This window comes from Euprymna scolopes, chromosome 44 (assembly GCF_053919585.1).
Source record: "Euprymna scolopes isolate OS-2025 chromosome 44, ASM5391958v1, whole genome shotgun sequence".
Classification (NCBI taxonomy): domain Eukaryota; kingdom Metazoa; phylum Mollusca; class Cephalopoda; order Sepiida; family Sepiolidae; genus Euprymna; species Euprymna scolopes.
In genome coordinates, this window is record NC_136525.1 from 41,978,682 (window position 1) to 42,003,211 (window position 24,530).

The window sequence follows — 24,530 nt, forward strand, 5'->3', positions numbered from 1 at the left end:
TTTGTTTGCTTTTAAAAACCCGCTCCCTCGTCTCGAAATGAAAGCTACCGTCTGATATGACGAAGTCGACATTGACCAAACTGGCTCTGGGCCTGTGATTAGAGTCGAGTTTCGCTTTTTTTATACCAAAAACCGAATGTAACACGTGCCGATGCAGGAAATGTGGAATAATTAACGTTTGAAAGTCAATAAAATTAAATAGACAGGCGAGCTCCGTGGTTAAGTGTGAGATATTACAATTTATAGATGATATAAAAAGTTTTAAGAAGTTGCGAAGCGAGCGAGTGCTTCTCTGAAAGAAGCCTTTTGTGGACATTGAGGAAAAGCGTACATACATACATACATATATTTTCGCTTTTATATATATAGATTATAATGGACCCAATGTATAGCAATGATTTTAAAAAGTTAAAAATAAAAAATGACTCATGCGACACCACCGAGAATCGAAACCAAAACGTTTAACTTACGATTTACTTTTTCCTTTGACATTAATGCCTGAGCTATGAAGACATGTTTACTGCAAGGCTAAAAATTAAAACATGAACCAATAGCTATTACGTTATGCATGCATATTCATATTGCTGTCATTCGACCTTCACCTGCCAAATTCTATTTTTTTAATTTTCACACTTTTACACCGATTTTCCCTGGCTAAAACCCAAATATTAAGTTTCACATGAGTTTGAATACCCTATATGTTAAGTTTTATGTCTGTAGGCCAAAAACTGACTATAACCTTATGAGCTGCGTCACCCATCACCAGGAACAGAGTTGGGCCGCACTTTTAAAATAATCCCCACTCCCGACGACTCTGCGTTACATTTTGAAAAATATGAATAAAATAAAATAAAAACTTGTCAAATAAAATTCAATATCTTTGCATCTGGACCTTTCAAATCTCCAAAGACTTTTAATCTTCTTCCAAACTTTTCAAAAGCTTCTGAGAGCCTTCAAACTGTCAAACTTTTTAACTGGTTAAAAAAAAAAAACAGCACCAGAAAAAAATTCCAAGCATGTTAAATCTTTGATATTAAAGTGTGAATCTCTAATAGACACCATATGGCCATTTATCAATTAGGTCCGAAAAGCTTTTTAAAATCTGTGATATTGAATAGGCAAGTGAACTCTAGAATATTTACTTTGCTTACAATAAGAACTAATAAAAACAAATTGAATTAGGTTTGGAGAGTCTACATCTGGGGATGGGTTTTCAAATATGTTTGGAATAACAACTGCCACAGCCGCATTTCCTTGTGTCCAAAGAGGTACCATAAAACTTTAATTATATCAGAAGTCCATGACAGCAACTCCAATGTACAGCTGGCAACAACGAAATTAACCCCCTACCCACCATTAACTGGTTATTAGATACATACACATAACATAATCATACATACACATAACATAATAAATAGGACGCATTGTTTTTCTACTCAAACACACAATTTGTACATTACCCTAAGTCCATGTGGTAGTTCTGCTTTCATGATGGTTGGCCAGTAAATCTACCACAAGGGTCCCTCGGCTGGTCATCTGATGTTGGACGTTGAGGATGAGTTCTGTTTTTACAAGCAGATGTGTTGGTCTCCTCAGCTACATTTTGATACATCGATCTGAGGAAGAATTCATTTCACAACCGCAGGCAAACAGCAAAAAAACACAAAGGCAGTTTTTTTTAGTAACAAATAATTATTCAAAGTTATTCAAAGTTGTAACACGTATATCTCATATAAGAACATGAACTCGAGGCCTGACTAAACTTGGGAAATCAAACTGACTTCTGGGTACAGAATTATAATTGTTAAAATTAAGTTTTTCACTTAGGCTGCCAGATGCAAAAACACATCCGGACGGCCAACAAACTCTCCTCATCAATGAACTGGCCAAAAAAACACTTATTATTATCTCTGTAACTTCTAATTTATGTCCCCCTTCTATTTGGAGATTTGTCTTTCTTCCTCTCTCTCTCTCTCTCTCTCTCTCTCTCTCTCTCTCTCTCTCTCTCTCTCCCTTTCTCTGTACCCTTTATCATCACTCATGGGTGGGGCTTCCCAAAGGCCATCTGTATAAGGTAGGATAAGGAAATAACAAATGGCCCCTTGAAACACTCATCTACTTGACTTGCTTTTCTGGTGGTCCCTCAACTAAAACTTAAGCGCCAATTTCACAGCTCGGAAACATTTTAGATTCCAAACTAGATCCGTTAGCTACCCAGCTTGTGTGTGGGGGAGGGGAGTCATTTTGATTATCTTTTAAGAACGATTTCTTCTTTCCATCATCATCATCATCATCATCATCATCATCATTGTCATCACTACATCCAACAATGTGAAATCCCTTCAAATTGTGTCAAAAGGACCACCCAGACGCTGACTTCTTCCTAATCCAGCAAACAAGGCAACCAACATTGTCTGGTCCACAATCTGGTTACAGATAGAGGAGTTTGGTTGGCAAAATTTTTTAAACAAACATATATATATGCATACATGAATATATATATATAGAAAGAGGTTTGTGTTTACTATAATATTTTTACGCAAATATTACAAAAATATAAATCATGTAGAATATCTGCATGAATATAATTACACGTAATAGTTAACTAAAGATGATCATCCCATAAGAAAACCGAAAAAAAAAATTATAAGAAATTAATTAATATAAATGTTTAAAAGAATATGCAAATTAGCTAGATCTTTTGCAGATGAATGCAATTCCACGACTCATATATAACAAAGTTGTATTTTCTTTTTAAATGATTAGAAAAAGAGGTTGTTTTTATATGAATATCAATACATAAAAATACCCAAATTTATAGGTCCTGGATATGACCTAAAACTATATCCGATGGTGAAGCCCCACCTTGCGGGCCTCGGGGAGTGTGGAGCCTCTCTTTAATTGCCATTGCTCCCAGGTCCACTCTGACCCGGAGTAGTAGTACCTGTTAGGATCCCAACTATGGGTTAAATAGAATCTGACTTAAAAAAATATATATATATTCCATTAAAAATTGTTCCTCAAAATAACTAGATTCGGCATTAAATAACCTGAAAAAGGTTAATATGCCGTAAAACAAAAACAACCAACCAACCAACCAAATTTATAGAGTATAGATATTTATAAAGAGAGACAGAGATACTAGCTGTCAATGAGGCTGTTCATTTTATCGATCTACCAATTAATCTTATAGTATTCTATCAATATTCAGTTGAATATATCTCGGCTCAAACAAAAATCTATTGATCGAAATAAGCGCCATCAGAATCAACACACTTTTGCCAATGCAAAACAAGTGTATTTATGCCAGTAACTTAAAAATCTTGTGTTCTGGTGGCGATGAAGACGCTAAAGGCGTTTTTGATATCGTTTAGGTTCTAGCTGATGGCACCCAAATTCTTTTTTTTTTAAATCATGACTTTATAATAATATATACGAAATCTGGACAAATTAAAATATCATATTTTAGCGTATTTATGCCCAGGGAAAGCTGGGCGCCCCTACTGCTGGTATTCATTAAACTGTTAATCTATTCATCTGATTAATTCTTATCCTTAAGGAACTTTTAAGAACCACAAAAATATTATAAAGAAAGAAACAAACAAAGTCCCTATTTTAAAGAATAGTTCCAAAAGTAATACCTCCTATTTTTTAACTCAAAAAGTTGAATAGCTATGAGGACAGAAATGTTACTATTAAAACGAATGACCCTTTGTCCTCCAGAATTTAATTTCCTATCTAGTTACTACCGTTTTCATTAATCTAATAAGAGCCAGTGTATTAAAACAATTGTGCTGTATATTTGCTTACTGTATGGTGGATTAAACCATATAGAATTATATTACTACTGTAGAGTTTTTATAACTAGGGCTGTGATAACAGTATATTTTTTTTTCATTCTTTTGACTCTCAAGTATATATCTGACACAATAAGACACAGTCAATCAACCGAGAAACACATCAGGTTATATAAAAACATATAAGATATTAACGGAGTCAAAACAATGAAAAGAATATGCTGTTGTCACAGCCCTATTTATAACATATCAAAGGCAAGAGAATCAATGTCGATCTATTCATATGATTAATCATTACCTTTGAATGTTTATTTTTTAAAAATTAGATTTAAGAACCGCAGAGTTACACAAAAACAAAGAGTAGAAAGTGAACATTGTTTTTTTACTTTTGGAAGCTTCGTATTAATTTGATACAAAAAAAAAAAATCAGGTGCAACCAAATCAGGCTGTCTAAAGATATCGGCTTTCTGACTTGAATGCATCAAACATTGATTTTATTGTATTTTCCTTTCCCAAAGACGATTAACATCGATTAAGTAAACGTTTTACTGACATATTCATTCAATGTTCAATTAAAACATTTGGCTATCCCATCGTGGGCTAAAAGAGATTAATGTGGTTTCTGTCTCTAGGTGCTACGGTGCACATATTTAAATCCTCTGCCTCGGGTTATGAAATTAACTATGTCCGCTAAGTTAATAAGCGATCACAGATTAGATATGCAAAAAAAAAAAAGAAGAAAATAAAAGGCAATTAACATCCATTACTCACATGTTTTACCGACATATCGGAACTGGTGTGGGATTATATGATTCGCAAATGCTCGTCGGATGGTTGACTATATAGTACTGCAGGCTTTTTGATGAAACAGATATGAGGAATTAAAAAATTATCAAATCGGCTGTTTGGCTAAGAGCAGAGTGTAGTATCTGTTCTGGTGCTACACTTCATCTTTTTTTTTTTTTTTTTTTTTTGTTATAAAGGTGGGTGTAGGAAGGTTAGGGAAACTAACTAAATAAACTATAAAATAGGAAAATCGAAATTAAAAATAAAAATAATTCGCCCCTAATCTTTTTGCACCCACCTTTATAACCAAAAAAAAAAAAAAGAAAAACTATAAATACACCAAGCCTCAAAGGAAAAGAAAAAGAAAACAATAGCAATTGCTCCTGATGATAATCAGATGCACTGATAGAAAGCGCTTGAGAAGAATATGGCTGAACAATAATTTTTGGGCACCATTTTATACAACATGCCAGCTGAAATTTTAAAAAAACGCTCGGCGAATGGAAAAGATATCCAGAAAAATCGGAAAAAAGAATAACTCTGTCGGGTTCAATCAGACGTGCTTGAATAATGACTTGCTGCCAAAATAAACAAATGTGTGTGTGTGTGTGTGTGTTATTTTCCGTTTCATGTCCCAAAATGCTATCGTGTGTCAGGCAAATATGACACCTTGGGTTTTTGCTTTCTGATTCTGATTTTGGCACAAATTGTTTTTTTACGTTTTAAAAATCTTAGAGTCTCAAAGATTCCCGTCTCAGTATGGGTGGAGAATTGCCAACAAATTGAATCAATATTGCTTCAGAATCCGTTCTCACCTTTTTTGGTATTGCTCGTCATTCTTTGGATGTTAGCTAGGAGAAAAGACAGAAAGTTTGCAGAAAGTTTGAAATGCAAAAAAAAAAAAAAAAAAATTTATTTTATTTTTATTATTTTTCTTTTTTTCTCTTTCCTTTTCTTTTCTCTTTCGTTTCTTTCTTTTTGTTGCTTTTCTTCCCTTTTCTCTCATTTTTTTTTTTTTTTTTCACTTTTTCTTATATAATAAACTAGCGAGTGGGAGGGGGAACCTTTGCCAGGTCGTAAAATACGCTTAAATATGATATTTTAATTTGTCCAGATTTTCTATATATTATTATAGAGTCGTGATTTAAAAAGTTAAAAAAAAAAAAATGTATTTGGTGCCATCAGCTAGAATCGAAACCGCAACTGTAGCATTCAAAGCTGGTGACGTTACCACTGTACCAATGTGAAACGCATATGCACTGATTAAAATTAAAAATAAACTGAAATGAATGTACAAAATGTATAACGATTTTTTTCAATTTTGATCCATTTTTGATCCCTTAAAAACTATTTTAACCGGCCATTAAAAACCCATAAAAAGAGTCGTCCATAAAAATCAATCGGGTTTGTATTACTGTACACATAGATTCGAAAAAGTTGTCAAAAAACAAATATATAACAAATAAATGTTATCAAAGGCAAGATAAGTTACTTTTCTGCCAAACTGTGTTTTTATTCAATGTAACATATTTATTCAGCTCGAAAAACATACAGTGTTTACCGATGTATTCGAAAATTCAAGATGGCGTTTCACACCCTCTTTAACACAGTAAGTATGGAAAAAGGTGTTATAAATAAAAAAACTATACAAAATACTATTAAAAACCTGCCGAATATATGTCAACCTATGTCACGGTAACATATATTGAGCGAGTTTTTAACAGTATTTTATCCGGTTTTTTATTTATAACATCTTTTCCCACACTTACCGTGTTAAAGAGAGAATAAGACGCCATCTTGAATGTTCCAATACATCGGTAAACACTGTATGGTTTTCGAGCTGAATAAATATGTTACATTGAATAAAAACACGAAAAATATATCCAGTTTGGTAGAAAAGTAACTTATCTTGCCTTTGATAACATTTATTTGTTATATATTTGTTTTTTGACAACTTTTTCGAATCTATGTTTACAGTAATACAAACCCAATTATTCTATACTTTTCCACCTAAAAAAGGATATCGTGAAACTCCAATTTAACTCGAAAATACTATCAATCATTTGAGGCCCCTAGAACCACTCTGCAACTTTTAGTTTCGGAGGAGGCTTTAGGTTTTGGTTTCGATCTCAGCTCGAGTATTCTTTTTTTTTTTTTTACTTTACAAGAAGTGAATTGTTTAGGAAAGCAATACTCACATGCACGTCTCAGTTTTTGTATTAATTAAAAGATAATATTTATGTGTATTTTCCAACCGGGCAACACCGGGCAGCCTGCTTGTATCTAATAAAATGATCTTGATTTTTTCCCATTTAGATTCAGTCCATACAGGACTATAAACACTGGTACTACATAAAATTTCAATACGTAAGATCCAAAACTTTTACCTTTTGATGAGAAAAGTTCATCTTTGAAATCTATACATATATATATATATATATATATATATATATATATATATATATATATATATTAGCGGGGGTACCTGGTGTTGCCCGGGTGTTTGGAGGTGTGTGTGTAAGGGGGGGGGGCGGGTAAAGTAAATAATAAGCGAAGTAATAACCCTGTTTAAATATTAAAAAAAAAAAAAACGATGTTAAACTTCTTAAGGAAATCGGCAAAACCAAAACCCCAAAAAAAAAGTGAACAAACGTAAAACTTCTTAAAAAAAGAAATCAGAAAAACAAAAAGCAAAAAAAAGGGAGAAAAATGATGAACGTGTTCAGAAAAGCAAAAACAAAAAAAAAATGGCATAAATAACCCTTCGATTCGGTGAAGTCCATGGTGCGTTTCACCCAGTAGAAAGCATAGAACGAAAAGGAACATTAAAATTCCATTCCAGTTTTTTTTAAGCAACTACAAAACGAAATAAAGCGAAAAAAAATGGCATAAATAACCCTTCGATTCGGTGAAGTCCATGGTGCGTTTCACCCAGTAGAAAGCATAGAACGAAAAGGAACATTAAAATTCCATTCCAGTTTTTTTTAAACAACTACAAAACGAAATAAAGCGAAAAAAAATGGCATAAATAACCCTTCGATTCGGTGAAGTCCATGGTGCGTTTCACCCAGTAGAAAGCATAGAACAAAAAGGAACATTAAAATTCCATTCCAGTTTTTTTAAGCAACTACGAAGTAAAAAAAAAAACCAAACCGGTATCCCTTCGTAACTGTCCCTTGTCAACGATCCCAAAAATGGTGTAAGTGGTGGCAGGGGAAGGAGGAATTGATTAGAGAGAAAAGATTTTACTACTTCCATTGATTTTAAATGATTGTGGCAGTTAACCCTCAGCAGAAAAAATATAGGAATCTACGATTATCGAGAAAGTGGAGAGGTAATATGCCTATAACACACCTCAGATATTGTGCTGCAGTTTGTGCATATTACATTCGCATGAAATGTCTTGCTTTTGAATCCTATTAAGATCAAAATCATAGGGGAAAAATGAGTTCATTTTATATATATAGGGATATATAAAAGTGACCTTGCTGTGTGGGGAATACTCTACCAAACTACTTTGTCAATTGTTGGTCTACAGACTTGAAACTTGATATATGGGGATTCCAATCTGTGGAACAAATTTGATTTAGTTTTTAGTAAAAATAGCTGCTAATGGTCAAAATTTGAAAACATCAGAATTTGGCAGGCGTAAGTCAACTAAACATGTATCTTCTACACATTTAAGAACGTTATTTTTCAAGTTCTGTTATGCATATGAATTTAGCTCAAATAACACTGGAAAGTTAAATGTTTTGGGTTCGATTCTAGCTAATGGCACCTAAGTAATTTTTTTAACTTGTGAAATCACTACTGTATATTGGGTACAATATAATGATCAATATAAAATACTGTTAGAAACCCACCAAATATATGTCAGCCTATGTCACGGTAACATATATTGAGTGAGCACCTGACAGTATTTTGTATAGTCTTTTATTTTTAACTCATTTTCCCAAACTTACCATGTTCACCAGAGAGTTCGGCGCCATTTTTCATTTTCCAATACATCGGTAGACACTGTATGTTTTTTGAACTGAATAAACATGTATCATGAAATGAAAACACTAAAACAATTATCCGGTTAGATAGAAAAGTAATTTATTTTACCTTTGATAACATTTATTTTTTACATATGTGTTTTTTGTCAACTTTTGCGAAGTAGTAATACAAACCCTATAAAACTTAAAGCCCTTGCAAAAGAAAAAAATTGGAGGCATTACTTTTGAAATGCTCCTCGTAAATAGTGAAACACAAGTAAAAAAAATAAACAACAAAATTTCTCAGCACAGCCCTAGGAAAATATCGACAGTTTTGTTTCCTTATATAATAATTGATACGCTGATTAAACGGATTAGATTAACGATATCCAAATTGAGATAATCTGCTTATTGTTTTATGGTATGTCAGTTTAATCCTAAATTAAGATTTAAAATTATATGCCACTAGACTTTTTTTAGCAGACAAACAGATAAATTAATATATATATATATATATATATATATATATATATATATATACACACACACACACACACACACACACACACATATATATATATATATATATATATATATATATATATATTTCTGTAGAAATATATTTTCTTATAATATATACCAATACTTATTTAAGAAGCTCAATGTAATTACAGAGCAATATAGAGAATTAATGACAAAAAACTATATTCCAAAATTCATGATGTTGACCATCTTATAATTTATTCCTTTTGAAAATTCAAAATGGCCTAATGGAAACATATTAAAGGTATATGCAGCTTCTTTTCCAATTTTCGGATTTTAATCATGTCAAATCACATTTCATTTTTGAGGGATTGATTGTTGCTATTTCTTCTGATGAGTTAAGGGCATAATAGATTCACTGAGTGATATAATAATTTAGTGATTGATTTGGCGCTACGAAACAGATACTGTCAAGAATTGTAAAAGTCAACTGAATTAAAGGAATAAATTATAAGATGGTCAACATCATGAATTTTGGAATATAGTTTTTGTCATTTATTCTCTCTCTCTCTCTCTCTCTCTCTCCATCTCTCTTTCTCTCTCTCTCCGTCTCTCTCTCTCTCTCTCTCTCTCTATATATATATATATATATATATATATATATATATATATATATATATATATTCAAGCACATCTGATTGAACATGGCAGATGCTTTTTTCCAATCTTTCCGGATATCTTTTCCATTTGCCGAGCGGTCTTTTTAATTTCAGCTGGCATATTATATATATGGCGCCCAAAAGTTGTTATTTGGCCATATTTTTCTCAAGTGTTTTCTATCGGTGCATCCGATTATCGTCTGGAGCGATTGTTTTCTTTTTCTTTCTCTTTTTCTTTTTCTTTTTCTTTTTCTTTGAGGCTTGGTGTATTTATAATTTTTTTTTCTTTAATTGGCTATAAAGGTGGGTGCAGGAGGGTTGGGGGCGAATTATTTTTATTTTATTTTTATTTTTTTATTTCAATTTTCCTATCTTATAGTTTATTTATTTAATTTCTTGCCTCGAAGAAAAAGAAAACAACAACAATCGCTCCTGATGAAAATTGGATGCACCGATATAAAGCGCATATTTGTGCTTTTTCCAAAACATTATTCATGACAGATTGCAGAATCTCTAGATTGCCATTTAACTCCCTTATTTCGTTCCTGATGTTTTCCTTCAATTCTTGCAGGGTTTGGGGTTTGTTAACATAGACTCTTCTGAAAGATATCCCACACAAGTAAAAGTTGGGGCTAATCAAGTCTGGGGACTGTGGTGGCCATTTGACATTGCCAAAGTGAGAGATAATGTTGCCGCCAAAGCATTGCCTGAGAAGCTTCATGGTGTCTGTATGCACCATTGCCCCATCTTGTTGGAACCATAATGTGGTCCTGTTTTGAATTTGTGGGCACAGGAAGTCTGTAATCATAGTCCGGTATCTCTCTTTAGTAACAGTTGGGCTATCTCTTACATGAAAATGCCGTCGATAAGCTCTCTGAATCGAAACAATTGACCCCTGATTTTATATTGTTCAATGCTATACTGATCCATAAATGAATTTCCATAATATTATCTGTAAAATATCTGAAATAGAGAAAAAAAAAATTATTAAGGGTGTGACGTCAGAGCAAAGCGAACATTCAATCTCTCTACCTCTCTATCTGGCGTTAATACTTACTCTCTATATATCTCGCTATCTCTCTCTTCCTAAGACCTAATCAGCCAGGAAACCTCCTCTCTCTGTGAAGATATGTCGTGGCAGTCACTTGGCTGGAGGAAGTGGGGCAGAGGTTGGGTGTGACAATCGCCGTAACGAACGGAAATACGTCGTCATGGCAACCAGACAACGAACATTTGAGGCGGAAAAGCGGACCACGAGGGGATTTGAAAATAGGAAGATGTACGGCAGTTGGCATAAAGAAAGCGGCCCAGCCCAGTGTGTAAACATTATCTCCGAGAATCGAACCTCATCGAAGATTGAGATTTGAATTAATTGAATTGCTGATTATTATTCAAATACGATCGTATTGCCGATTGAACTCAACATTTATTCTTCTTTGGAATTATGATTCGAGGAAAAGATAGACTTTCGCCATCTCAACTTTTTTTTTGGTTATTGTGTTTGTGAACTTATGATCCGTTTTTACCCTAACGGACAAAAGAGCTAAGTTTGGCCTATCTCATGCCAATATCTTTTCTTATCCACAAACTTTTCTACGTATTATATTGTAATTGCATGTCGCATACATCTGGCAAACATGCCAAAGATACGTCTATCTCACTCATTCCTTTTATCGTAGCTTATTCTTCTTCCTTTTTGTATATAAAAGTCTTTATTGAATTTTAAACTTTGAGTGTTTGTTTCGTCATTCATTGCTCTGTTGTTCCATTCCCCTTAATGATATATTTCGCTGGTTGATCCGACATCCGACGATTAACCGAAGATAAGTGATGAGCCATTGGATATCAAATAAAATAAATTTATGTGTCTCGATCTGATTGCCAATCAATTCGGTCATCCATTAACCGGGTCGTGACAAGGGTAAAATAAAGATTTTCAACTCTTCAGTGAACATGAGTTAGATTCATAGTTCATATCAAAGCCTAAAGAATTTTATAAGCAATACATTTATAAGTTTGATGACAGATGGGATCAAGTTATAGAAAACAAAGGTTGTTATTATTACGAATTTCGTTCCGAATTAAAAAATAATTATAATAATAAAAAGACATTCATGAAATACAATGAACATTAAACCACATGTATGTCCTATGTTCAGTACACCTTGCTGAAATAAAAATATGGGGAGACTCTTTCAAAACCAGAAATATACAATAGACGACGAACAGCGTATGAAAATAACGGAAAACACGACACACAATGGTAACTTTGAAACTTAAATTTTACTATAAAACACTAAACTATGGTAGGGAGGGGATGAGGTTAAGTAAAATAAAAGAAACAGATTACAAGGGTGTGGAAGGGGGTGTCTTTATGTATTATTTGAAAATACCAACGAGAAATATATCAAAACAAAAAATGTATCTTCAGTCCAGGCAAAATGAAATCGTTGACTTAAATATATGAGAGAGAGGTAACTCACGGTTTTTATTCTTTTCTCTTTTAACTTTCAAAGTGAACTTGTACCTTCATTTTATTCGCCTCAGGCGACAGTTCATGGCACGCGGTATTCCTATATCATATCCATCCAATGTTTTGGTTATTCTCGGAATATCATGTCTCCTGTGTTTGTGAAATTAACATCCTGTATTTTGATGACACCGGCTTGTTCTCCCAAGCATTATTTCTTTCCTTTCGCTGTTGATATGGAGTTTCTCCCAGGCATTATCTCCTTTGACAGTTTCAAGCTGCTCCTTCACTTTTCTATCGCTGCCGGGTGGAAATTTCAACACCCGCTTGGCGCGCCAGCCAAGCGGTAACTATTGTACCAAAAGGTCTCTCTTCCTCCTTTTTCCCCCCTCTCTCCCTCTTCTCTTCACAGTACATTTCTTAGCCCTTTCTTTTTTTTTCTTTGTTGCCTAGCAAAAACGGGTTTTTGACCGAGGTCACCAGCCACCTGCTAGCCTGTGTACTAGACGCCTCTCCCACCTCTCTCTCCTTCTCTTCTATACACATTGTCTCTTTCTCTCTCTCTCTTTTGGAAATCATGTTCATTTGATAAAATAATAAAATAACAACAAAAAAAAAAAACGATACATTTCTCGTTGGCCCGAAATTAAATGTTTCAATTTTTAACTAAATACATAATCCAATTTATGGGTTACGTCACATTATTGTTATGAACAAAGATTTTCAAAAAGAATTTTTCTATGTGACACAATGGAATGTGTAAACATCGGCACTGAATCATCATCTGTCAAACTTATTGAATGTAGTAGCAAATCCTGGTCACATAAACCAGAAAGAAATGGAAAACACCTGTCTAGCTGAAACCACTGTCAAAAATTTTCCCCACTCTTTACCTGTGCCACAACCAAAACGTAGATTCCATGAACAAAGCTTCTTTCTTAGAAGTGCATGCCAGTGGAACTCTCTTCCGTCTGCCTGTTTCCCACCTGACTACAACTTGGATGTCTTCAAGTCCAACATAAACAAATTCCTGATGAACCGCCCCCTTAAGTAAGGCACTTTATCAAATCTCCAATACTAACGATTACTACGATACTATCCAACTGATTACTGTACACGCAATAACCCTCATCCCCGAGTGGCTTCTAGGCCTTGATAAGTGGTGACTTCGATGTAAAAGAAAAAAAAAATACGAAGTACCCTCGATAAGTTTCCAGACTTTTTCATATAGGCACTTTTATTGATAGTACACACATGGAACTCTAGTCATTTTCAAAGTAATCTCCTCCGGCTGCAGTGCACTTGTTTTACCATTCCAACAACTTCTGGAAGGCCCCATGGCAGTCCTCTTGTGTAAGCATGTCAATGACCTTCATCACAGCTTCTGTTATCTCCTCAATTGTCTCATAACAACAGCCTTTAATGTTTTCCTTGAGCTTAGGGAATAACCAAAAGTCACTGGGAGCAAAGTCTGGTTCATAGGGAGATTGAGGAACAGTTTTGATGCCCATCTTGGTTAAATAGTCTGTGACAAGAATGGAGTTGTGGACTGGTGCATTTGTGCAAATCTTCTGCATCTTCAGTTCCTCGCAAATAATTGTGTACACACTGACATCAAACTATGCACGTATTGCCTTTATAGACACACGACGGTTCTTATAGATGAATTTCTGGGTTTGTATTACTGTACACATAGATTCGAAAAAGTTGTCAAAAAAAAAATATATAACAAATAAATGTCATCAAAGGCAAGATAAGTTACTTTTCTGCCAAACTGGATATATTTTTTGTGTTTTTATTCAATATTTCGAATCTATGTGTACAGTAATACAAACCCGAATTTCTTTATTTGGCCAATCAACTCTGGTATTCTGACTTCTGTACTCCTCCTACACCTCTCATCATCCCTCACAGACTTCCTTGAATCTCTTATGCGACTCAAAAAACACCCTCGACAAACCCGACAAGTAGCGAAGTCCCACCCCTACACAGTTGAGATCCCTAGATGTAAGAAAGCCTTTTACTCTAATAGCTTCTTCCCCAGAACTGCAGGACTTTGAAATTCTCTTCCGGTTACCTTCTTCCCAAACTGTACTGACATGCAGAAGTTCAAGTGTAATGTGAACAGACATCTTGCTGCTAAACTCCCTACATAGTACCCCTGGAACTTAGGTCCCTGATAGTAGCCCCCTACATCAAAGTGGCAATATGCCTTGTTTGGGGGGGAAAATGTAATAAAAAGAAAAAAAAAAAAAAACTAATGCTCAATTCATGCAAGATGGTCCAAAAGCAGTCAGAAGCATTCCATACGTTTCTGTGACATTTTTTCCAAGCTTAAAACAGAATTTTATTGCATACCGTTCTTCTAAAGTGTCCTCACGTCTAGATTGCATTTTTTGAAATTCACCAGCTGTGACAATTAGGCTTTAATAGAATGTATTCCAATTCCTGCTGTAGCTGTTCATTTGAAATTGAAATCATAAGAATTAGTCAGTCATCTCACAAGATGTATAGCAATAACATACTGAAATTTCAAGTGTATTCGACAATTTTTAATGCCTGCATAAAAAAATGTCTGGAAAGTTATTGAAGGCACCTTGTAAGTCATGCAGTTGAGAGAGAAACAGACCAAATATCAAGGTCTCATGTATGATATGAAAAGAAATTGGAATCTTAGGGAGATATCAATCATACCAGTTATCATAGGTGCCATAGGGCTTATGAAGAAGAACCTGAAGTCCTACCTAACTAATATTCCTGGTGAACCAAGTGCGAAAGAGATCCAGACAATTGCACTTAAGGGAACAGCGAGGATACTAAAAAGAGCTCTCGGTTGGTTTCAATAAAAAGCGGCGCAATGTGGGCAGCTGGTTTGGTTGCCCCATACCCAGCATTACAATCTTCAAAGGAAGAAAAATGAAAAAAAAAATTGAAAATAAGTCTTACAGAAAAGAAAAATTGAAAAGAAATTGAAAAAAATTGAAAATAAGTCTTACAAAAAAAAAAATTGAAAATAAGTCTTGCAGAAAAAAAAAAAATTGAAAATAAGTCTTACAGAAAAAAAAAATTGAAAAAAAATTGAAAATAAGTCTTACAAAAAATAAATTGAAAATAAGTCTTACAAAAAAAATTGAAAAAAAAAATTGAAAATAAGTCTTACAAAAAAATATTTAAAAAAAAAATTGAAAATAAGTCTTACAAAAAAAATTAAAAAGAAAAATTGAAAATAAGTCTTACAAAAAAAATTGAAAATAAGTCTTACAAAAAAAAATTGAAAATAAGTCTTACAAAAAAAATGAAAAAAAAAATTGAAAATAAGTCTTACAAAAAAAAAATTGAAAAACAAAATTGAAAATAAGTCTTACAAAAAAAATTGAAAATAAGTCTTACAAAAAAAATGAAAAAAAAAATTGAAAATAAGTCTTACAGAAAAAAAAAACATTATAAACTAAGTCATAACACCATTCATTATAACTATGCAATTCCAGTAGCTTCATACCTTGCAAACAGAGCTGCTAAATCAGACATAGTGATATGAGAAAGAGAAAGAAACAACCTTAGTAGAAGTCAGTGTCTCCAATGATACTGGGTTAAACAGGGTTGAGTGAGAAAAGATAACAAAATACGAAGGACTTATGTATGACACGAAAAGAAACTGGAATTTTAGGAAGATCTTTATCTTTCCAGTATTTATACGAGCAACTGGACTCCTAAAAAAAAATTGAAAAGACAATTTGGCGCAGTGACGTGCAGAGAACTTTTTCAGGGCAGGTACTCAATTGGAAAAAAAAAAAAAAAGTAAAAATATAATAATGAACACTGTCTCAGTGGGGCACAGGCCTAAAATACATTTCTCTGAAAAGGGCATTTTTAAAACAGGAGTAAAAGGGACAAGTGCTTGGGCACCCCTTAGCACTCCCCCTCCTCCTGCACTGGCGAATATACCCAGTGAACCAAGTGCAAGAGAGATACAAAGAATTGCATTGAAAGGGACAGTTAGAATCTTAAAATGATCTCTTGGTTGGAATGTCTGAAATAGCGGGTGAATGTCTTGCATCCGGTAGAATGCTCCATCCTCAGTAAAAGCAAAATGATGAGAAAATTAGAAAAGAAAAAATGAAATTTTGAATCTTTTGCACCAAATTAATATGACTTCATTGTTTTGCAGAGTTTCCAGTGGTATCAAAATAAATTTGGTATCATTTGATACCATTTGGTATCACTTCATGTGACACAGCTGTTAGAACAAGAATTTTGTTTTTTATCGGCTGCACAATTGGATGATGATTGGATGCGATAACCATTTTACCTTTTTTTGCCTTTTTAGAGGATTATCGGCTTGTTATTTATCAGCTTTTGTTTGTCCATTGTTTCTTTTCCAGGAAACTTGAAGCCGATGAGAAATCTCTCAAGTCGCTCCCTCACTACACGGGAACTCCGCCAACTCATTCGAGGAAGGGATCCGGTTCTAGTCTTGTATCAAATTCCTCGCTTAACAGTTACAGTAGCAGCCACATACCAGAAGAAGAATTAGGTAAGCATCTTTTGCACTTTTGGTTCCTTGTATTCAAAACCGCAATCGGTGTCGTTTATTTGGCAGTCGCATTTATCAGTAGGATTTAATTGTGTTACATTTTCCATAACAAAATGAAAGTCTTTCTACAGACGTGCTGATCTCTTACTTGTTTTCTTTTCTGGTCATGTCGTCGTATCTTACATGGCGGCTGTTGAGGAGGAGGAAGAGCCATACATGCAGGTGTTTATCCGTGCCGATCTTTTACGCATTTTCTGCTTTTTTTTTTCCATAAGCAGCTGTCGATCATCTTATCTTTTTTTTTTTTAACTAAGACGAATAAAACTCTTTTCATTAAGAAAGACACACAAGGAGACGTTCACTGAGTTTTCTTCAAGGTCTTATTTGGAGAGAATGAACTTAGGAGAGAGAAACTAATGTTATCTTAGCTAGTTATTTACTTCTTAAACTTAACTTTCTAGCTTAACAAAATGAGTAACGCAGACGGACAGAGATTCGAGGTAACATTTGATGATATTACCAGTTTCCTATATCATTTGGTGGTGGATCGGGAGTACAGCTTCCATGAAAGACTGATCTGAAAACTTTAGTTTTTTTCTCCACTTTAAACAAATTACTGTTTGTCTGCTTCCCAGCTGACTATAACATGGTCGTCTTCAAGTCTAATCTGAATAACTTCTCATTGTCATCCATTTAGATAATCTAGTCCTACCGAAGTTCTACTGTCCGATTTTGTCTCACCATCTACCTAACACTTAACTCTGATCCTTGAGTGGCCTTTTAACCTTGATAAATGGTGACCTTCTAAGTGAGAAAAAAAGAAAGAAAACGGACAGACATCAAAGTAACATTCAGCTTAGATTATCCATTTCTTAAATCATTTTAGATGTAACACTGTAATCTTACATTTATTGCTCCTGAAAAACGCCGAGTAGAATGAAATACAACATTCTTGATACCAAGTAATTCCGTTTGAGTTATTTTTTTTTTTTTTATTACATTTTCACCCCAAACAAGGCAAATTGCCACTTTGGTGTAAGGGGCTACTATCAGGGGCAACAACTACTGGGGTACTATGTAGGGATTTGGGCAGTAAGATGTCGGTTCACATTACACTTAAACTTCTGCACGTCAGTACTGTTGGGTAAGCGGGGACCTGGAATGGAATTCCAGAGTCTAGCGGTTCTGGGGAAGAAACTATTGGAGTAAAAAGATCTTTTACATCTAGGGATCTCTACAGTGTGGGGGTGGGATTTAGCAGCCTGTCGGGTTTGTCGAGGGTGCTCACGACGTGGGGGCACAAGTGATTGCAGTTCGTCAGAGCATTCACCACTAAAATACTTGTAGAAAAGGCAGAGGGATGCAACATTTCGGCGATGGGACAGAGGCTGAAGCTTAGATGCCAGTTCAGGGCCTATCAGGTTTGCGACTCTCTTTTGGACCTTGTCAAGGAGCGAGAGACTATAGCAGATGCACCAGCCCAAATGTGACAGCAATACTCCATACATGGGCGAATGGTGGCCTTATAGAGGTACAGGATACTTTCGGGTGTTAGTAGTTGTCTAGCATGGTAGAGAGAGCCCACCTTTCTTGCAGCGGCCCTGGCAATGCCTTCAATGAAATTGTTCCAACTCATGTTTCGTGTGAACGTTAGGCCAAGGAGTTTGAAAGATGTACTCTCAGATAAAGAGTCGTTGGCCATTGCTATAGGTGGTAGAGAGGGTTTCTTGTAATTATTGAATGAAACTAGTTTAGTCTTGGCGGCATTGAACGTGACCAACCATTTTTGTCCTCATTCCACTACAGATTGGAGGTCTTCCTCTAGTGTTTCTGCCATTTCTTTAGAAATGTGCTCATTCGTCTTCCTATCATGCCTGCCATAGAGTGTAGTGTCATCAGCATATATACCCATCTCAGAGGCAATTTTATCGGGGAGGTAATTTATGAATATCAGGAACAATAGCGGTCCAAGGATAGAACCCTGGGGCACAATTTTCACAATAATATAAAGAGAAATGATGTTGGTAAGGCAAATAGTACACAAAAACAGTGGGCAAAGTTCACTTATGTATCCGGTATTAATGTGAATACCGTTTATATAACATCTCTAAAAATAAACATTAATGTGACACCAAAATATCTACATTATCACTTACATTTCACAGAATAGCCCATATATATACAGCCCGTTATATACAAAATGCGACGCTTGCTCTTTGTTTATAAACAAAGCGGTTATAAACAGTAGTGTCTGTAGGTATTTAATAATTACTATAGTAAATAATTATATATATATATATATATATAATTATTTACTATAATAATTATTAAATACCTACAGACACTAGTGTTTCATCCTTTCGGGAATCATCAGAAATATTGTTGAAATTTAAACATTTATTTTTAAATGTTTTTAACATTGTCAGAGTGATCTAATCATTATATGATGATCTGTGCATAAGAGCTAAAGTAACTGACTTAATTCGACTGAAAGTGCTCAATGATAAGAAACAAGTTTTTTAAAGAGGCTGACATAATATATATATATATACACATATTATATATGTATGTATGTATGTATATATATATATATATATATATATATATTAGTGTTGAGACGATTCCAAAATTTTTCCCAATTCCGATACAATTATCGATTCCAATTCTTTAAAAACCTCTAAATATTTAACTATAAAGTTGTTTGTTTTTTTATCACGGTTACCATAAAAACATGTTAAATGTGGGAATATTTTCTCAAACGTAAAAATACATGATGGATGATCTCCCGGTGTTAGTTTTACTGGTGGTTTATTAAAATCAATATATTTTCATTATTTTGACATTACTATCAGCAGAAGAAGAGTTTGCTTTAAACAAAATCAAATAAAATGCCAATTAAAAGAATCGTTTTTGGCATCGGAAAGTTAGTGCACATTTTTCTGATTCCAATATCCTCAAAAGTTCCGATTCTGATGAATCGTCCCAACATTAATATATATATATATATATATATATATATATATATATATATATATATATATATATATATATATATATATATATTTAGAGAGAGAGAGAGAGAGAGAGAGAGAGAGAGAGAGAGAGAAGGAGAGATAGAGAGAGAGAAAGAAGGAGAGTAAGAGAGAGGAGGAGAACACAAGGGGGGATACAGAGAAAGCGTAAATGTAAAGTAAGCATTACAGAATGTTTGTGTTTCATTCCCAAAGGTAATCTTCGGTAATTATCCAGTGGATTCATCGCACAGCTTTTACAGAGAGATCGATCTGAAAACCTTAGTTTTCCCTCCACGCAAAAACCATTCTTCATCTTTATTTCTCTGTTCCCCCCCCCCCGCCTCAACTTTACATAACCCATCTTTCATTCAGCACTGGAAGCGATTCATTTTATAGATCTAGGATACCATGCACTCAGTGTGACCCTTGTCAAAATTCACACTAGCAAACTAAATTAATTGTGTCAAATTGTGTCAAACTATTATAATCGATGCTGAAGCATCGATTATAATAGTTTGACACAATTAATTTTCTAGTTGTACTCAATTTCCACTGTGTCTGATCTTTTATCACTATCTACATAACACTTAACCCTTATCCTTGAGTCGCCTCTGGGCCTTAATAAGTGGTGACCTTCCAAGTAATTTAACCTCTACCTCCTGCCTGCCTCAACTTTACCTCACTCATCTTTCATTCAACCCTAACCCCTCGACTAGCTTTACCCCTGACCGATTAACCCTAACTCTAACCTAACCCTCCCGACTAACCCTAACACCACTAATTAACCCTAACCCCCTCCGACTAACCCTAACCTCCTGACTAACCTTACCTCACCCCCCCCCCATTAACCCTAACCCCTCGACTAGCCTTACCCACCCCTGATTAACCCTAACTCTAACCTAACCCTCCAGACTAGTCCTAACCCGCCCCCCCCGTTTAACCCTAACCCCCTCCGACTAACCCTAACCCCCCTGACTAACCTTACCTCCCCCCTCCGATTAACCCTAACCCCTCACCAAGCCTTACCCCCTCCCGATTAACCCTAACTATAACCCCCCCCTGATTAACCCTAATCTTAACCCTAAACCCCGTGATTAACCCTAACCCCTCTGACTAACCTTACCTCACCCCCGATTAACCCTAACTCCTCAACTAGCCTTCCACCGACCCCGAGTAACCCTAACTCTAACTTAACCTTCCCGACTAACCCTAACCTCCCGATTAACCCTAACCCTAACCCTAACCCTTTCATCGTATAAAGTTTGTAGATTCCGAAATTTCTTCTATTCTTTAATAGCTTCTTCCCTTGAATGACTAAAATTTGTAATTCCCCTCCTGCTTCCCTGATTGTACTCACATGCAGAAGTTTGAAGATAACGTGAACAGACATTTCACTGCTCAACTCCCTACATGGTCTCCCTGCAAACATGGTCCCAAATAGTAGCCCCTTGTGTCCACGTAGCACCATGCCTTGTTTGGGGTGAACAAGTGTTTAAAAAAAAAAATAGCAGATTTTAAAAAACCATTGTTGAAGTGACTCTGTTGTCGGAGGTTAGGGTTCTAACAGAGCATAGACACGCATATGTCAATATGTCAGATGCGAGATGACATCACGGCAAGAAAGAAGAAAAGAGAACATAAAAAGAACAACGTGTTCCAAGTGCTCGTCTGAGCTCCAATCTATGGTCCCCCCTCGTCAATCTTTCACGAAAAACACCCGTCTAGCTGAAACCACTGTCAATAATTTTCCCCATTCTTTATCTGTGCCTAAATCAAAACGTAGATTCCATGAACAATGCTTCATTCTTAGAAGTGCACTTCCGTTTGCCTGGTTCCCCCTGACTACAACTTGGATGTCTTCAAGTCCAACATAAACAAATTCCTGATAAACCGCCCCCTTAAGTAAGACACTTTATCAAATCTCCATTACTAATGATTACTACGATATTATCCCATTTATTACTGTACACGCAATAACCCTTATTCCCGAGTGGCTTCCAGGCCTTGATAAGTGGTGACTTCCATGTAAAAAAAAAAAAGACCGATAGCTGCTTGAGGATAAATGTTAATGGATGTGCAGCAGTCATGAGTACAATAGTGTCATAATCGTTAGTCGTAGGAATTTGGTATAATTTGATTACAGGGTAAAATGATAAAATGATCCCCCCTAAAGAAAACAACACTACAGCTTTATTTTAAAACTTTTATTGAAAAAATCAATTCAGGTAACTTGATTATGTAGTAGAGCCGACATCTATTCAATGTAGCCACCTTCAGCTTCAATCCCCACCTCGATACGGGTTCGGAACTGGGAGTATACTTTTTCCACAAGCGCCAGCGAGAGCTCTGCGAATATTCGGCGGATGGCGGTGATCAGGCTGGCTTTGGTATTGTGGAAGGTCATGTTGGTGATGTTCTCAACATATGACCAAACAAAGTAGTCTTGTGGGTTTGGGTCGAGGGAGGAGGAAAGCCAGTAAGAGAAGGATACAAAGTCATAGCACTCCTTCTGAAGCCATGCCTGTGTCTCTTTGGACTTATGGGCTGGTGCTTGGTCCTGCTGCCATACCCAGAGTTGGCTGGCCCTGTCGGTGGGGCATTAGAATACGCCGACTGTCCCCCTGCAGAGGGCAAAAGTCCCTCAATCGGGGTCCTGGATATGACCTTAAACTATATCCAGTGGTGAGGCCCCAGCTTGTGGGCTTTGGGGAGTGTGGAGCAACCCTTTAATTACCATTGCTCCCAGGTCCACTCTGACCCGGAGTGGTAATATCTGTCAGGGTCCCAACTATGGGTTAAATAGAAACCGACGTGAAAACAACAAATATATTCTATTAAAAAAATTTTCTTCAAAATCTTTGGATTCAGAATTAAATAACCCGAAAAGGGTTGATATGCCGTAAAACAAAAACGACCAACGACCAACCCAGAGTTGGCCAGTGGACACCTGATTGCACCTGGTGATCACCACACTCTGCAGCACATCCAGGTACACTTTGTGTTGACTTTCAAGCCGACTTCGAAGATGTCATGATGTGGCCGTCACTTGAAACTACATCAAAGACAATAACCCTGGGTCGTTCGATGCGTTGAGCTGAGCCCTCAAGCGTTGAACTGTCCTGATTTGCATTTTGTGGGTGTTGGTAATGGTCCTGTTGTCATAACTTGGATGGGTAGAGAGCATGAGTTGTGCAGTGGCGCATCTCTGATCTCGCTCATTGAACATTGCGTTACTTTCAAACATGATAGAAGGCTCTTATAGCTCTTGGGATTTGTGCACAACTGGCCAACTAATAGATGGTCTGCAACAAAAAAATGAAAACCAGTTTACATCAAACGGAAATGGAATCATGTCGTCTTTTCCAGGATGACAATTTTATCGTTCCACCCTGTATTTAAGGCGTTGATAATGACTTTTGCGACAGTTTATAACAATCACTGACAGTTTGCAGACAGTATTAGGTTTGCAACAGTTGACAACAGTCTAGTTGAGAAGGGTTGTGTGTTAGACACAGTTGGAGGCAGGTCGTGGTTTGAATCAGATTGAGAGATCGAAGTGAGCTGATATCAACTGACAAACACTACCTCGACAGAATGTAGATCTTATGTAACGGAGCGCGGACGTGCGTATGGCAGCTGTATGCAAATGACCAAGCTGGATGCAAGATGACGTCACGGCAAGAAAGAAGAAAAAGAAAATCGTGTGCATAAACCTGGGAATCACATCAGAGTAGAGAGCGGTATTCAAAAGAGATTCATAGAGCAATATTCGAAAGAGATTCATAAGGCGGTATTCGAAATAGATTCATTGAACGGTATTTGGAAGCAATTCATAGAGCAATATTTAGAAGCGATTCATTGAACGGTATTTGGAAGCAATTCATATTCGAAGAAGATTCATGGAGCGGTAGAGCATGACAGAGATAGGCATGCATACATATTTTTTTTTTTTTTTTTTTTTTTTTTTGCAAATTGTTATCCTCATCTTCATAGGTGTGGCTTTTGTTTTACCAAATTTCGGCCATTATTTTTCTATAATGGCTTGAATTAAAGTTTAAATGAGGATAATAGTCAGTCAAAATATAAACATGAATGCACAAATTATGAAATCTCATCTCAAAAGGAGATAAAAAAAAAAAAAAAAGAGAGAGAGATAGACATGTTACAAACGGTGGCTCTGGAATCCAACTTTCCGACTCTTGTGTCGCATCATCCCGCCATGGGAGGAAGATAACTACTCCCCTCCACACACACACACACACTTCGAAAACCCTCGACTTCCTGCTAATAACAGCTACAACAATAGAATTATGTTCAAGTGACCTTGGACAGTGAGGATGGAGGGTTGGAGAGCTAAGATGTATTTTTATTCTTGGTATAAGTACTTGGGATGATAGAACCAGGATGCTAAATCGCATACTTTTAGCAACAGATGTGTGTGTGTGTCACACACACACGCACACACACGTGTTTATGCAAGTATGGACTGAAGGGTTTAACTAGCGAGACGCAATTTAATGCAATGGAGGAGACCGAAGACGAAAGCCAACAATATTTTCCGAAAGCGTTCGATACTCACAAGCGAAAATGGTCGCAGAGGAAAAAACGATTGAGTATATATTTGAAGAACTTGAATCTTCCGGATCTCGACTTGGCAAAAATGGTGGCTCAAAAGTCTCCCGGTACCCCAAAGTCCGACTATGATGACGAACTGAGTCCGGGATCGGAGATTTACAGTAAGCCTCGTTTTCGTTTCACTCGTTGTGAGTCTTAAGGTTTTTCGTTATTTATTTATTTATTTATTTATTTA

At 35.7% G+C, this 24,530-nt stretch overlaps 1 protein-coding gene across 6 annotated transcripts in view; it reads left to right on the top strand.

Moving 5' to 3' along the window:
- Nucleotides 1-24,530, top strand: part of LOC145268811 (EVI5-like protein) — a 663,419-nt gene that overhangs the window by 320,926 nt on the left and 317,963 nt on the right. For 4 of the 6 annotated variants that reach the window (XM_080124436.1, XM_080124431.1, XM_080124433.1 and 1 more), the window contains one exon: nucleotides 16,555-16,706. In XM_080124436.1, the coding sequence (XP_079980562.1) occupies nucleotides 16,555-16,706 (152 nt within the window). Of the gene's footprint in view, nucleotides 1-16,554; nucleotides 16,707-24,152; nucleotides 24,484-24,530 lie in introns of those variants that run through there. The other 2 variants (XM_080124434.1, XM_080124435.1) reach the window with 2 other exon arrangements.